The sequence below is a fragment of the Medicago truncatula genome, chromosome 4 (assembly GCF_003473485.1).
Source record: "Medicago truncatula cultivar Jemalong A17 chromosome 4, MtrunA17r5.0-ANR, whole genome shotgun sequence".
NCBI classification, from domain to species: Eukaryota; Viridiplantae; Streptophyta; class Magnoliopsida; order Fabales; family Fabaceae; genus Medicago; species Medicago truncatula.
In genome coordinates this window covers 16,847,079-16,862,136 of record NC_053045.1, presented here as the reverse complement: position 1 = coordinate 16,862,136, position 15,058 = coordinate 16,847,079, and the positions used below count along the sequence as shown (strand labels likewise).

Here is a 15,058-nt window from a genome sequence, read left to right as displayed (position 1 = left end):
TGACAATATTAACGAAATATATTAATATCAAAGACTATTTTGACTAACAAAGTGAACAACCAAGGACTATTGTGACTACTCGTCACTCATTCAGGGACCAAAGTAACTATTTCCCCAATAAAAAATTATAAATAATTTTCTTAATTTCTTTTTTGTTTTTTATTACTAATTATAAATAGTTTCATTAAATGATAAAATAGTTATAATATGTATCATTAAAAAACTTAAAATGATAAAATAGTTTCATTAAACATTAAACACTTAAATGATAAAATAGTTACATTACATTAAATAGTCTTTAGGGTTATTTGCTTCTTCCAAATTGTCTTCAGAGCTGCTTGACTCTTCAGTGTCATTAAACAACATGTGAGCGTCAATTTCCTGACCATTAACTTCTCTGTCGACCAAATTTGTAACTGGGTCGACTTCAATCACCTTTGGAACATGTGCCATTTCATTGTCTTGGTAAGCTACTTCAATATTTGAAATTATGTCATCTGTTTCAATTTGACCCCTTGGTTTTGTCTTGATAGCAGCATACCATCCCTGTTTACGCCGGTGATGAGAAGGATATGGGACATAATACACTTGAGTAACTTTGCTTGCCAAGATGAACGGGTCAAATGCATTATATCTTCTGTCCATTCTTATGTCAACGGTTTTGTACTTTAGATCAATTTTTGTCCCATTCCTCGGGTCAAACCACTCACAATAAAATAACACAACTTTGTTGTCTTGTTCAACATATGCGTAAGTCAATTCAAAAATGTGTTTAATCACACCATAGAAGTCATCTTCACCTCCTTCACTGACTCCTTTAACGTAAACACCACTGTTACTTGTTTTTTTGCCTACCGTCCATGATTCGGTATGAAATTTAAATCCATTGACAAAGTAAGTGTGCCATTTTTTTACACGTCTATGCGGACCATCAGATAATCCTCTCAAGTGTAATATATGCATATTGGGCTCAGCATTTAACACTTGAGTTTTAAACCATCTTAGAAAACTAGTGTATATCTCCCCAACATTTAACACATGAAAGTAATGAAGGTATGGTCCAACTTCATGACAATTAATCAACACATGAACTTCGGCCGACTGCAACTCTACATCGTTCATCCAGTACTCTTTCCCTGACCCAGAAGGACTACCGAGAAGACGAAAGACTGATAAGGTTGACGGACTCCATTCATTTTCGGCAATAACTTCATTTCTAACACTTATTGGTGTCAACATCAAGTGATTGAAGTAATGAGAACAAAAATTCAAAGCTTCGCGAGCACAATAAGCTGCAACTATTGATCCTTCAACCCTTGAATTGTTCTTCACCGTTCGCTTTGAATAGCCCATGAACCTTTCAAAAGGATAAATCCACCTGTATTGAATAGGTCCACCGAGCCAAGCTTCGTACGCGAGATGTACCTCTAGATGCTCCATAGAATCAAAGAAACTTGGGGGAAAAACTTGCTCCAATTTACAGAGAATTATAGGAATATTATGATCCATTTTAATAAGTTCATCCTTCCTCAATGTTGAAGCACACAAGTCTCTGAAAATTTGACTAATTTCAGTCAACGGATTTATAACATGGTTAGGCAATGAAGAAAACACAATTGGAAGTAAGCGTTCCAAGAAAACATGATCATCATGACTTTTCATCCCGCGCAATCTTCCATTTTCTACGTCGGCACACCTTGACAAGTTAGAAGAATATCCATCTGGCATCCTCAATTCTTTTAACCACTGACAAACAGATTTCGCTTCAGCACTGGTTAAACTATAAACAGCCTTGGGTTTCAAATATTTTCCATTTGGAAGAAGTTTTAACTCCATATCTGGTCTCTTACAATACTCTGGCAAATCCATTCTAGCCTTCTCGTTATCTTTTGTTTTACTAGAGACATTCATCACTGTGTTAACTATATTGTCACAAAAATTCTTTTCAATGTGCATAACATCCAGATTATGTCTTAGTAAATTGTCTTTCCAGTAAGGGAGATCCCAAAAAATACTTCTTTTGGTCCAATTGTGTTCTACACCGTATCCTTCGTATCTAACTCTTTGGCCAACATCTGGAAATCTCCATAGAGCGCTGACTCTACGGAATATTTCATTTGATGTTATCTTAGGAGGTGGACCATCTTTTTCAATTGTGTCTTTCCTAAACCAATTCCTCTTCCTCCGGAATTCATGATCGTCTGGTGTGAAGCAACGATGACAGTCAAACCACGAATTCTTTCATCGATTTTTCAAGTAAAATGCCTTTGTATCTTTCATGCAATGAGGACAAGCTAATCTACCATGAGTCGACCATCCAGACAACATGCCATATGCAGGTCCACATTAAAGCTGCCCTCAATGTGAAATTCTCCTTCTTTGCAATATCGTATGTCACTTCACCAACCCACAACCTTCTCAAATCATTAACTAAGGGTTCTAAAAGCACATCAATACCGTCAGTTGGGTTCGACGGTCCTGGTACAATACAACTCAAGAACATGTAAGGTTTTGTCATGCACATCTCAGGAGGAAGATTATATGGGGTAACAATTATTGGCCAACAAGAATAAGGCCTAGCCGACGCTGTGTTATACGCAGTAAATCCATCAGAGCATAATCCAAGTCTCACATTACGTGGATCGTTTGCAAAATCAGGATGTACCTTATCAAAGTGCTGCCACGCCACTCCGTCACAAGGATGTCGCATCACCTCTGAATCAGTTTTATGGTAATAATGTCATGTCATATGACCAGCTGTGTGCATTTGATGCAAACAATCTCTTCAGTCTTGGTATTATTGGCAGGTAAAACATTGACTTGACTGCGACTCGTTTCTTCTTACGATCAACATCATCGCCACTCACTCCATACCTTGGTGAATTGCAAAATTTACACTCCTCCAACGCGCCATCATTCTTACCAAATTCATTGTCGTAAAACAACATTCTCCCGTTAACACAACAATCAATCTTTTTTTCTTCCAATCCCAACTTCATCACCAATTGCTTAGCTTCATAATAACTTAATGGTAAATTTTTTGGTACAGGAGTCGAATCCCTCATCATTTTCGTGTAGTACTCCGCACATTCTTCGGGTACATTCCAATTTGACTTTCCAGCTAAAAGCCTCACACACATGGATAACTTCGACTGAGACGACCCTTCAAACAATGGTTCATTTACTTTTTTCATCATTGAGTAAAACTTCAACGCCTTCTCATTCGGGATTATTTCCTCTTCAATGCCCTCATTGTAAGACAAATTCACCCCGAGAGTGTCACCGACCATATCTTCCATGAGGCCAAAGTTTTCACACTGTGTATGCGCTCCACTGCTTGAAGCCTGCATATTAACATCAAACTCATCCGGCTCTTGTTCACCATGATGTCTCCACACATAATAATCCTCCATAAAACCAACATCCTCTAAATGTTTTATGACATCTTTTGGGCTCTGAATCAACCTACACGTACATTTAAGACACGAAAATCTAATCCCTCCCTCACTTCTAAAAATATCTTGCGACATGGCGAAAGCAACAAATTCACGAATTCCTTCCTTAAATTGAGCTTTAAGTGTCCTTTTCCCCGGTCTTTTTCTATCGTACATCCAACTTCGATGAAGAATATACTGATCCATCTTCTGCATCATTGACATTAATTCAAATTAATTTATATTTTCTATAAGAATATATTTCTTTTTAATTAACAACCTAATTCCTTAGAAATTAGCTTTTTTACTAACCAACATTTCTATACTGTTCTAGCTACGATGACTCACCTAATATGACCACTATTTATTTTTTATAAGGATTATTTTGGAGGACCAAAAATATCTATTTTTTGTAAAAAGTTTTCAAAATAATGACTATTATTAAAAATTATAATCTTCTGCATCATTCACATTAATTCAAATTAATTTATATTTTTTATAAGAATATATTTCTTTTTAATTAACAACCAAATTCCTTAGAAATTAGCTTTTTTACTAACCAACATTTCTATATTGTTATAGCTTTGATGACTCACCTAATATGACCACTGGTTGCTTTTTATAAGGATTACTTTGGAGGACTAAAAATATCTATTTTTTGTAAAAAGTTATAAAAATGAGGATTATTATTAAAAATTATAATTTTTTGGAGAACTAAAATTATCATTAAAATTTTATAGGAACTAAACTTAAAATATTAATTATTTTTATAGGGACTAACTGTTCTAACATTAAATAAAAAATACTAGAAGAAAAAAAACACCAGCAAAAATAACTAAAATAATTACTAACCTAACATTATTTTTACTAACTAATATTTTTATCTTTGCTAAAAAAAACTAATATTTTTATCAATAACTAAGACAACAATTTAACTTCCTTAAAAAAAAAAAACAACAATTTTACTAACATCTTTTAATAGATATTAACAAACAGTTTAAATGTTAATCACAACATTTTTTTACTTATAATTTTAAATAAATAAGAAAAACTAACCTCAAATAATATAATTTGATGACAATGCAGATCGAAAAAGTAGTAGCCAGCAGCAGCAACAACTTGTAATAGGAAATGGAACTAAATATTAACTGCAAAAAATAATATAACATATATTACATTAACATTTTATTTATAAATATAAAAGGTGAAATCAATTAAGAAAATAGTTACCTTATATGAAGAAAAAACACATGCAAGAGCAATTGTTGAATAGTAGAGATGGAAAATAAAATTGTAGTGAGAAGTGTCAAAAATATGGAATGGAAAATGTAATAGAGAAGTGTTTAAAGACATATATATTCATATGAAGCCAATTAAATAACCCAACAGTGCATTTCAACGTTCACCTGCTAATATCAATTGCATCTGCTAGACTTTTTCACTCTCCAACGTGAAAATACAGCTGCCATGTTACCTTTACCGATAAAAAGCTGTTGCATTCTGTACCATGTGTTTACCTAGGAAATATTTCCTCGATAACACCTCTATTTCCTCGCTAACACACATGCCGACAGCTTTAAAGTGGTCAAACGATCAAAGAAGCTTACCTAGAAAATTTTCCTCGGTATGCAATATCGCTAGCTAGGAAACTTAATTCCTCGGTATAATTTCTAACTAACTTCAATGTTTCTTGTAGTGGGGCACCAAAATTTATATAACAAGAATGTGTGTTATAATTAGTTAAATTTTCTACTTAACTTAACCCATCCAACAACAAATATGGAAGACATTTTTAACTTATTTCTTGAATAACATTCTTAATGAGTCTTTTTCTATGAAATTTTTTCCAAAAAGATTACTCAATAGTTTTTTTATAATTGAAAACAGAACAGCTATCATATCTTTATCTTTTTAGAGTTTTTATATCACATAATCAATCAACAACAAACGACTATCATATCTCTATCCATTTCCTCAATACACGAAATAGTTTTCTATAAAATTTCTCTATCGACGTCTCTAATATAGAAACAACTTCAGGAATCACAAGAAAATCTTCTTTCTTTTTTTGTCCTTGGTTGGTATCGAGTACTCATCGTTGTAACCATTTAATGAAAACGTCTACGATCTAGACAAATAATATGTTGCAGTTCCAATACACCTAGCAAAATGTTCAATCGAGACTTTTTAAAAAATCAATCGAAGCCTTTTTATTCTTTAGTGTGCATGAACGTTAATATATGGGAATGAATCACATGACAGTCTACATTCTTGCAATATTGTATAGGTTTAAGTGCATTTTTTACACCTTAACTTTTAAAAAATTGCAATTTTGGCCTCTTTCGTCTCAAAATTGTTGAGAAAACGCCATGTGTCTCAAAAAAGATATCATAATCACAAGTTTTTCTAAAGATAAGGGGTCAAAAGAGTATATTTCCCTAAACATGGGATCACTTTTGCCATTTTTTTAAAAAGGGGCTAAAATCGCTACTTTTATAAACTTAGAGGGTGAATATTATTTTTAAGCCTATTGTATATTATTTACAATTAGTTTAACGATTAAGGGTCAAATTCAAAAACAATAAGCATTTAATATTTTCATTGCAGAAATGAGCAAAACTGCTGAAAACTTTTTACTTAATCACAATTACCTATATAGAACTATTATCCAAATTTTCTTAACTCACTTTAACTTTTTTTTGGGGTGGAGTTTCTAGAATATATAGCACCTTTTCTCCATGGGTATCACATGTCAGCCTGTATATTTTGTATGCTTTTTCTCCCATCATACTCTTTTCTTTGCCGGTATTATCTTAGAAAATTCTTTGCGAATAATAGCATCAGTAAGATCAAATATGATATCATCAACATATATCTGAACAATTATGATGTATTTCTTCAAAGTCTTTCTGAAAAGAGTAATGTCAACTTGTTCTATTTTAAAATCGTTTTTTTTTAAAGAAAGTTATTGAGTCTATCAAACCAAGCTCTAGAAGCTTGTTTAAGACCATAGAGCCATTTAAAAATGCACTCTAAAAATCTATTTGATATGAAGTGTTGCCATGATTAACAACATATGACAGATGTAACACCCATACTAAATTTATCTAGAATATTTAGCATGTGTGTTAACTTGTACTGGATACATTAAAATTACAACATAATTTCGGCCAAATGAGAATATATACATTAATACAAGTTCGTACATCTGATAAAAAATATCAACTTCCAAATACATATATCTTATAAGTATTTGAATATATAAAATATCTTCTTCTAGTACGAAACAAGCTCTTGACGATAGTCCATTCAACTGCATATTTTCCTCTTCTTGATACGAGCAACCTGCTAATCTGTAAAATGAATAAATGCTTTGGAATGAGACATGATATCTCAATGAGTTCCACCTATCCTAGGCTTTAGGCAATCTCGAGGGAAACCTACGATCGCCATCTGACTAAACTCAACCCGTTTGGGTTTATACTGAACTAGGATTTTCTATCATAGTGTACTATGATGCATAATCATATTCGTATATTGTTTTCATATTAATGTTAGAAGGTTAGCGTTGCACAAAACAATTATTATCTGGATTGATTTTACGGAATGGATCCCGAGTGGAGCAACCCCGGTCACCATCCCACTGTTATCCGATGAAAACTCCTGTCTGAGGCTAGTCATTGGAACTCCTCTGACTATGTATGGTTTACCATCTACGATAAATCCATCCAGCGGAACCTGGAGCCTACTAAAGGACACAGATTAATTATAAGGGAACTTCTACGGTACACCCGCAACCGGTACTCTCGCTTACAATTTTTATAAATTAACTATCATTTTTTATGAAAGAAAATTGGTGTTTGTTGACATATATATTTTAGAAAATATCATTTTATAAAAAAGAACATCGTTTCATTTTTTAGAAAAATCATACTAAATTTTTCTACATTTTATTGTAAAAAATAATCAAAATTATCTATTATAAGTAATATGAATTCAGAAAAATCGAATTTTATTGTGTTGACGTTTTTGGTAAATAAGATTTAGTTATTATAATTATAGGTGATGAAAAATATTTTTTTTCTACAAAAAATAACTCATTTAACTATTAATTTAAGGATTTGGTGTATCAATACACTCAAATTGTTGAGTGTACCATAGAATTTGCCTAATTTAATTATAATATTAAGTCATTCTATAACATATATCTGATATGTTATGCTATTCTGTACATATATCTAATATGTTTCTGTTCATACTATTAGCATAAATATTCTCGACTATCTATGTCGAAGTTTCTACTAATTTCCCATCTCTAGGGTTAGTTTTCTTCCCGGATATATATATATTTCAATCGTATAAAACTCTCTTGAATTACGTTACAAGCTACGCGTATGTTTATTAGTTGGTGTGCCCATAAAATATCTTTACAAAAGTATAAGGCAACCCCATAATCAATTTGAAAGTAAACGGCACGAAAATTGGACGTTTTTAGCTATTTTTTACGTTTATGGAAGGGAGTAATCGGTTACCACATGAGTATATCCACTATGTTAAAAACCAGTTTTCGGCTAAAATCAAGCCATTTTCAGCACAACAATCTCATGGGTTCGCTTATAGTTTTATATCAAAACAGAAAGTAATTCCTTTAGCTTGGCAAAACAACAATAAGCATAACACAAACTGATGTAATTCATGGGGTAACTAATTAAACATTGGCTTAAATATATATTTCATCCTTGCAATTAGAGATCGTTTAAAAATTGGTCCTTGTATTCGCTAATTCTAGCAAACTATTCTTGCAATCATTAATCATTTAAAATTTCGTCCTTTGACCAACTTAATCACTGCCACATCACTAATTTGTGACGTGGCAATCACTGCCACACATGAAATTCCAATTTTGCCCTTAAGAAGAGAACAAAATATTGAAGAAAGAATTGGAAATTTAGGGGTAAAATTGGAATTTCATGTGTGACAGTGATTGCCACGTCATCAAATTAGTGACGTGGCAGTGATTAAGTGGGGAGAGGGACGAAATTTTAAATGATTAAACAATACAAGGGTAAATTGTCAGGATTAGCGATTACAAAGACCAATTTTTAAACGACTCCTAATTGCAAGGATGAAATACATATTTAAGCCTTAAACATTATACACTCTAAAATTAATGATTTTCTCACAAATTCACACAATACCCCAAAGGTGGGAACTAAAACTATAGGAACTCAACTCATACTATAAGCATTAGTTGAGCACCTGCCACTGCTCTTCACCTCTGCCTCTATTCGATTGTCCAACGAGAAGTCCAAAGCTGCAACAACTTAATCATCAACAACTTCAATCTTGGTTCAGCATTAATCATACATCAACCCTCGTACTTCAAAACCATCTCCATACTTCAATTCTTGACCGAAATTCGTGAAAATGGTACCAAAATGTCCGTAATTTTGTTATCGAACCATAGCATCAAAAATCACTTGATTCCGAGTTACAGGGAGAGAGTTCTTACCATTTTAGTGGAGCCCTGTCCCAAAACCCGTAATCAAATTCCAGCATTCGTATGCAACTTCAAACGCACTTTCCGAGTTCATCACTAATCAAAATCACATAAAATTTATGTCCAAACTGAAGTAAATTAAACGTAGAATCCAAATATTCAATAATCACTCAAGTCTGGGCTACACAGCAACATCTATGACTCGATTTATATACATGTGCGGCCATACAAATTTCCATTCACAATTCCAACAACAAAGTTATTTAAATTGAAAGCACTATCAAAAACTCACCTGAACATGCATAACCAACACTTCAATCACCCTTGCAGCTGTCTCCAACATATAGCTTGTTAGTTTGGGCAAAAAGTAAACCCATGGTCAAACTTGTTAATAACTTCTAAACCTCTTCCAATCTTACAATACATTTCATGTTTCCGCTTGGGCTGAAGTACTTTATTAACATTCTTCACACACCAGCTCCTTGATACAGCTTAAATCCATACATGCAGAAATCTTTGTCACCTTTTGATCTATAAATTCTGTCAATAACACCCACATTGGCATCATCAATTACTAAATTTTCACATGCAGCTCACAACACTCAAAGTGCCCAAAACATGGAGAAAAGGTTCGATTCATAGGGAAGGAGAAGAGGTGAGATCAATTTACCTTTAAGGACTGTGCGACTTCAATGCCTAAGAAGCATCTGAGCGGACCTAAAGTCTATTGTCTGAAAGTTTTTGAAAAGATGGGCTTTGAGTTGCTGGATACCTTATGAGTCATCTCCAATAATGACAATGTCATCAACATAGACAACAAGAAATATGCACCGACCGTTGGAGGAATGAATGAAGAAAACAGAGTAATCTGCTTCACATCTAGTCATACCGAACTATATTAAAGCAGAGCTGAAGCGACCAAACCACGGACGTTGGGACTGTTTTAGTCCATAAAGAGAATGGTGAAGCCGACATACAGTGGCGGAACTAGGGGGTGGCAAGGGGGAGCCACAGCCACCCCATTATTTATGTGAAATTACGAAAATGCCCTTGGTTAATAATAATATTTTCCAACATAATTTCATTTGGTCAGCCAGTTTCTCTCTCATCTGAAGAGAGAACAAACGCGTTCTCTACAACTTCTTCTCTTCTCCAATGCTCCATCCATCTTCAACCTCCAATCTCCATCCATCTTCTCCAACCGCCGCGCTGTCCAACCGCAACCGCCGCTGCGACCAATCACCTCCTTCTCCAATCTCCATCCATCTTCTATGTTGTCTAAAGTCTCCACAAACCCTAATTTTTGTAAATTTCAAGGTAATATGAAATTAAATGTATTTTCCTTCAAATATGATTATTCTCTGATGATTACGTGTTCTTTAATGTTGTTAACCATCTTAATTTTGGCTTTATCTTGAATGCTCTTTAACTGTTTGTTGGTTTTGAAAAAGTATAGATTTTTGTTGATGTTATTTAAGTTAACTGTTAGTTGTGATAACTTGTTCTATATTTTTCGTTGGTTTTAATCACTTTTAGTTACCTCTGATTGTTCAATTTATGGTTTTTTCAAGTTTTGGTTCACTTTGAGTTCAATTATCAATTTTAGAGATTCTATTTTTTGCTTTTTAGCTATCAGTTTATGGTTTTTTCAAGTGTTGGTTCACTTTAAGTTCAATTATCAATTTTAGAGACTTTGAAGTACCTTATAATTGATTCTTGTTTTTAACAGGTGGAAAAGTTAAGATGAAGTTTCAAAGAATCGATTCTATTTTCAAGAGGAAGGCCGTTGATATTCAAAAAGATGAAGTTATAGTTTCTTCATCTGAACCTGAACAAGCTCATGAGAATCCAAGAATTGAAGAAAATGAGTCTCGTCCTTCAAAGATTAATAGAGTTGATCCGGATGACATTGAAAATTCTTTAGAAAGGGATCCAGGAAAACGTATTCCAATTTGCCAATATCCACCAAATCAAAAGGATGCAATACGAAGAGCCTATCTAAAATGGGGTCCTTATCAATCAAACTTAGAAATCTATCCCATGTCCGGTATCGGGAAAGAACAAAGGCGGTTTCAACACAGTTGGTTTAGCTTGTTTTCTTCGTGGCTAGAATATTCGCCGTCAGAAGATGTTGCCTATTGCTTACAATGTTATCTATTTAGCAACAAACCAAGTGGACGTCCCGGATCAGAAGTATTCATTTCTACTGGCTTTAGAAGTTGGAGGAAAGTTAGAAATGGAGAGAATTGTTCCTTTCTTAAACATATAGGGAAGGATCCTCGCTCACCACACAACAATGCAATGAAAGCTTGCCAAGACTTCTTCAATCAAGATGGGCATCTTAGGAATGTTATTGAAGTGCAAAGTTCGAGTCAAATTCTGAATAATCGACTATGTCTCAAGACTTCAATTGACACTGTTCGTTGGTTAACAATTCAAGCTTGTGCTTTTAGGGGTCACCGTGAAGGAAACAAATCGAGAAATCAAGGTAATTTTCTTGATTGTTAAAACTTTTAGCATCCTACAATGATGAAGTTGCAAAAGTTGTGTTGAAAAATGCTCCAGAAAAATGCAAATATACTTCACATCAAATCCAAAAAGAGATATTACAAATTCTTTCTAGTAGGGTGAGAAAACATATTCGTGAAGAAATTGGTGATTCTAAATTTTGCATCGTCGTTGATGAAGCTCGTGATGAGTCAAAAAAGGAACAAATGGCTCTTGTGTTAAGGTTTGTTGATAAAGCTGGTTTGATACAAGAGAGATTTTTTGATGTGGCACGTGTTAATGACATTGCTTCCTTAACTCTTAAGGAAGCAGTATGTGGTATACTTTCTCGACATAACCTTGATGTTTCTAACATTCGTGGTCAAGGGTATGACGGTGCTAGCAATATGAGAGGAGAATGGAATGGTTTACAAGCACTTTTTATTGAAGATTGTCCTTATGCTTACTATGTCCACTGTTTTGCTCATCGGTTACAACTTGCCTTAGTTACTGCATCAAGAGAAGTTGCATCAATTCATAAATTCTTTGAGAAGCTGACTTTTGTTGTCAATGTTGTTGGTTCTTCTACTAAGCGCCATGATGAGTTACAAGCTGCCCAAGAAAAGAAATCAAAAAAATTTGCCCAACGTGCGGATGCTGATAGTTCATACAATCACCTAAAGTCTTTTGATTTTATATTTATCTTGCATTTGATGAAAGAAATTATGGGGACAACAGATTTGCTTTGTCAAGCCTTGCAAAAACAATCTCAGGATGTTGTTAACACTATGCTTTTGGTTCGTTCAACAAAAGCTCTTATTCAAGATTTGAGAGAAAATGGTTGGGATAAGTTGTTTGCCAATGTGGTGTCTTTTTGTGAAAAACATGATATTGAGGTTCCTGACCTCAATGATTGTCCTTCAACAACAAGATTTGGGTGTTCTCGCCTTAAAGATAATCAGGTAATAGAACATTATTTCAGAGTTGAAATCTTTTTTACTACCATTGACAAACAATTGCAAGAGTTGAATAGCAGATTTAGTGAGCAAGCAATGGCTTTGTTGAGTCTAAGTTGTGCTTTGTCTCCGGAGGATGGATATAAAGCTTTTGACATTAACACTATATGTACTCTTGTTGAAAAATATTATCCCATGGATTTTAGTGACCAGGAAAACATTAATTTGCCATTTCATCTTCAACATTTCCTTTTTGAGGCTCGTGAATCATCAACTTTGAAAAATTTATCAACTATTCAAGAATTATGCTCATGTTTGGTTGCTGCCATTCCTGCCAATGGACAACCCAAAAAACACTTGTTGCTTGATTGGTTGTTGCGTCTTGTTATGACTCTTCCGGTTTCTACAGCCACAACTGAAAGATCTTTTCAGCAATGAAAATTATCAAATCTAAGTTGAGAAACAAGATGGAACATGGATTTTTAGCAAATAGCATGTCAGTTTACATCGAAAGGGATATTAGTGACTGTATTAGTTTTTAATCAATTATTGATGATTTCAAGTCACTCGGGAAGCGTAAAGTGCGTCTTTAGGTATGTAATGATCGACTTTATATATTATGTAGTTTAAATTTTGAATGATTGGTTTTTGGTTTATTTTGAATGATTTAACATTTTTGTCTGGCTTCGCCACTGCCGATATACGAATTTAGAATTACCAGGAACAGTAAAACCTGAAGGCTGATCCATATAAACTTCCTCCTGCAACTCAACGTGTAAAAAGGCATTTTTAATGCCCAACTGATGAAGGGGCCAATGATGAATGGCAGCCATCGCAAGAAAGATGTGAAGATAACTTATTTCGGCCATTGGGAAAAATGTGTCACCATAATCGAGACAAAATATTTGTGTGTAACCTTTAGCTACCAAACGAGCTTTGAAATGATCAATTTGACCATCTGGCCCAACTTTCACGGTATAAACCCATCGACAACCCACTATGGTTTCAACTAAATGACGATTTTTACGTTCAGCTACACCGTTTTGTTGTGGTGTGTGAGCACATGATGATTGATAAAGAATCCCCTCTGAAGTTAAAATGGTTTGAAATTGGGATGACAAATATTCACGAGCATTATCGTGCGTAAAACTTTAATGGAAGTGTCAAATTGAATTTTAACTTGAGCAAAAAATTCTTTGAATATATGGAAAACTTCTGAACGATTTTTCATTAACAGTAACCAAGTACATCGTGAAAAATCATCAATAAAATTTACAAAGTAAGAGTAACCTAAAGTTGACTTGACACGTCTAGGACCTCAAACATCTGAATGAACTAAATCAAAAGATGACACAACACTTTTATTTACTCATTGACAATAGGTTGGACGAGTATGTTTACCTGACTGACACGATAGACACTCAAATGATGAAAGCTGGGAAAATCTAGGAACTAAAAGAAGCATTTTATTAAGGCTAGAATGACCCAAATATCTTTTTTATAATCTTTATTTTTAAGGTTCCTAAAAATATCATAATGTTAAACAAACATCTTTTTTCTAAATACTTTAAAATAAAATTCACATCTTTATATTCTAAAAAATATTATTCCTAAAAATAAATTTGACAAACTTAAAATAAACATAACTTAAAATCTATAATAAACGGGTCTATAATTCGGTAATACAAAAGAAAAAAGAAAAAAACAATAATCTCCGGGGACTTATAATATTTTTCATATCAACACTTGTCAATGAGAAACTCTTTTTTTTTGGGTCAATTAGCCTAGGGGCTGTGAAGCCCAGATACGAGATACGATACGGATACGATACTGCACCGATACAGAAAATTTTCAAAAATCAAGATACGATACGGCTGGGATACGTTAATAAAAAAAATTATATAATTAAATGTACAATATAATTATAACCATTTTTTTAATATGCAAGTATATTAACAAACACAAGAAACCAGGCTCGTAGCACATTAATATAAATATAAATAATATTGACGATTAAGAGAGTGGTCATTAGTCAATTACATACGCAATATATATCAAAAAGAGCACCATCAGTGCTATACATCAATGCTACACTGTATCCAAAAGGAACTTGTTAGTGCTATACTATATCGATCCGAAAAAGAATCACTATATCCAAAAAAAGAACACATCAATACTAAGAGTTAACACTAACAAGTAACTAACGTTTATATCTCCTCTCCTTCATTCCCATCATCAAGATACAAATCAACTTCCAAATCCGGTTCATCCAAAGACAACTCTGCTAACTCAATTCCAATATCATCAAGCGGTTCATGCGCATCTCCACTAATATCCCACATTCTTGATTGTCCTTTCTTATATCCATCTTCTTTCCTTGACAATAGTCGAAGATTAATATGCACATAAACCAAATTTTCTACCCTTTTTGGATCCATTTTGTTTCTTTTTAAAGACTGGATAAAAGAGAAAGTACTCAAATTTCTCTCACAACAGGAGGAAGAACAAGGTTGCACAAGAAGCTTTAAAGCAAGTTTATGGATAGTTCGATGGTGGCCAAAGTGGACGATGACCACTTTGGAAGAAAAAGTTGAAACCCTAATTTCTTAATAAGGGAAAGATGCAATTGGTTGTGTGGTGTGGTGTGGGTCGTACTAGCACCAAAGAAAGATAAAGGAAAT

At 33.7% G+C, this 15,058-nt stretch overlaps 2 protein-coding genes across 2 annotated transcripts; one reads left to right on the top strand and one right to left on the bottom strand.

Moving 5' to 3' along the window:
- Positions 1-2,726: 2,726 nt before the first annotated feature.
- On the bottom strand, positions 2,727-4,584 carry LOC112420801 (uncharacterized). Its single transcript, XM_039832664.1, has 2 exons — positions 4,491-4,584; positions 2,727-3,644 (listed from the first exon to the last, which is right to left on the bottom strand). The coding sequence occupies exon 2, from the start codon at positions 3,639-3,641 to the stop codon at positions 2,727-2,729; it is 915 nt and encodes a 304-aa protein (XP_039688598.1). The 5' UTR covers positions 3,642-3,644; positions 4,491-4,584.
- Positions 4,585-10,122: 5,538 nt separating this feature from the next.
- LOC112420800 (zinc finger MYM-type protein 1-like) lies at positions 10,123-12,898 on the top strand. The gene is made up of 2 exons (XM_039833725.1): positions 10,123-10,251; positions 10,664-12,898. The coding sequence occupies exon 2, from the start codon at positions 11,649-11,651 to the stop codon at positions 12,813-12,815; it is 1,167 nt and encodes a 388-aa protein (XP_039689659.1). The 5' UTR covers positions 10,123-10,251; positions 10,664-11,648; the 3' UTR covers positions 12,816-12,898.
- The last annotated feature ends 2,160 nt before the right edge of the window (positions 12,899-15,058 follow it).

Bases quoted from the DNA above. Each gene is read 5' to 3' on its own strand.
- LOC112420801 (XM_039832664.1), bottom strand. From the start codon at position 3,641: ATGGATCAGTATATTCTTCATCGAAGTTGGATGTACGATAGAAAAAGA.
- LOC112420800 (XM_039833725.1), top strand. From the start codon at position 11,649: ATGGCTCTTGTGTTAAGGTTTGTTGATAAAGCTGGTTTGATACAAGAG.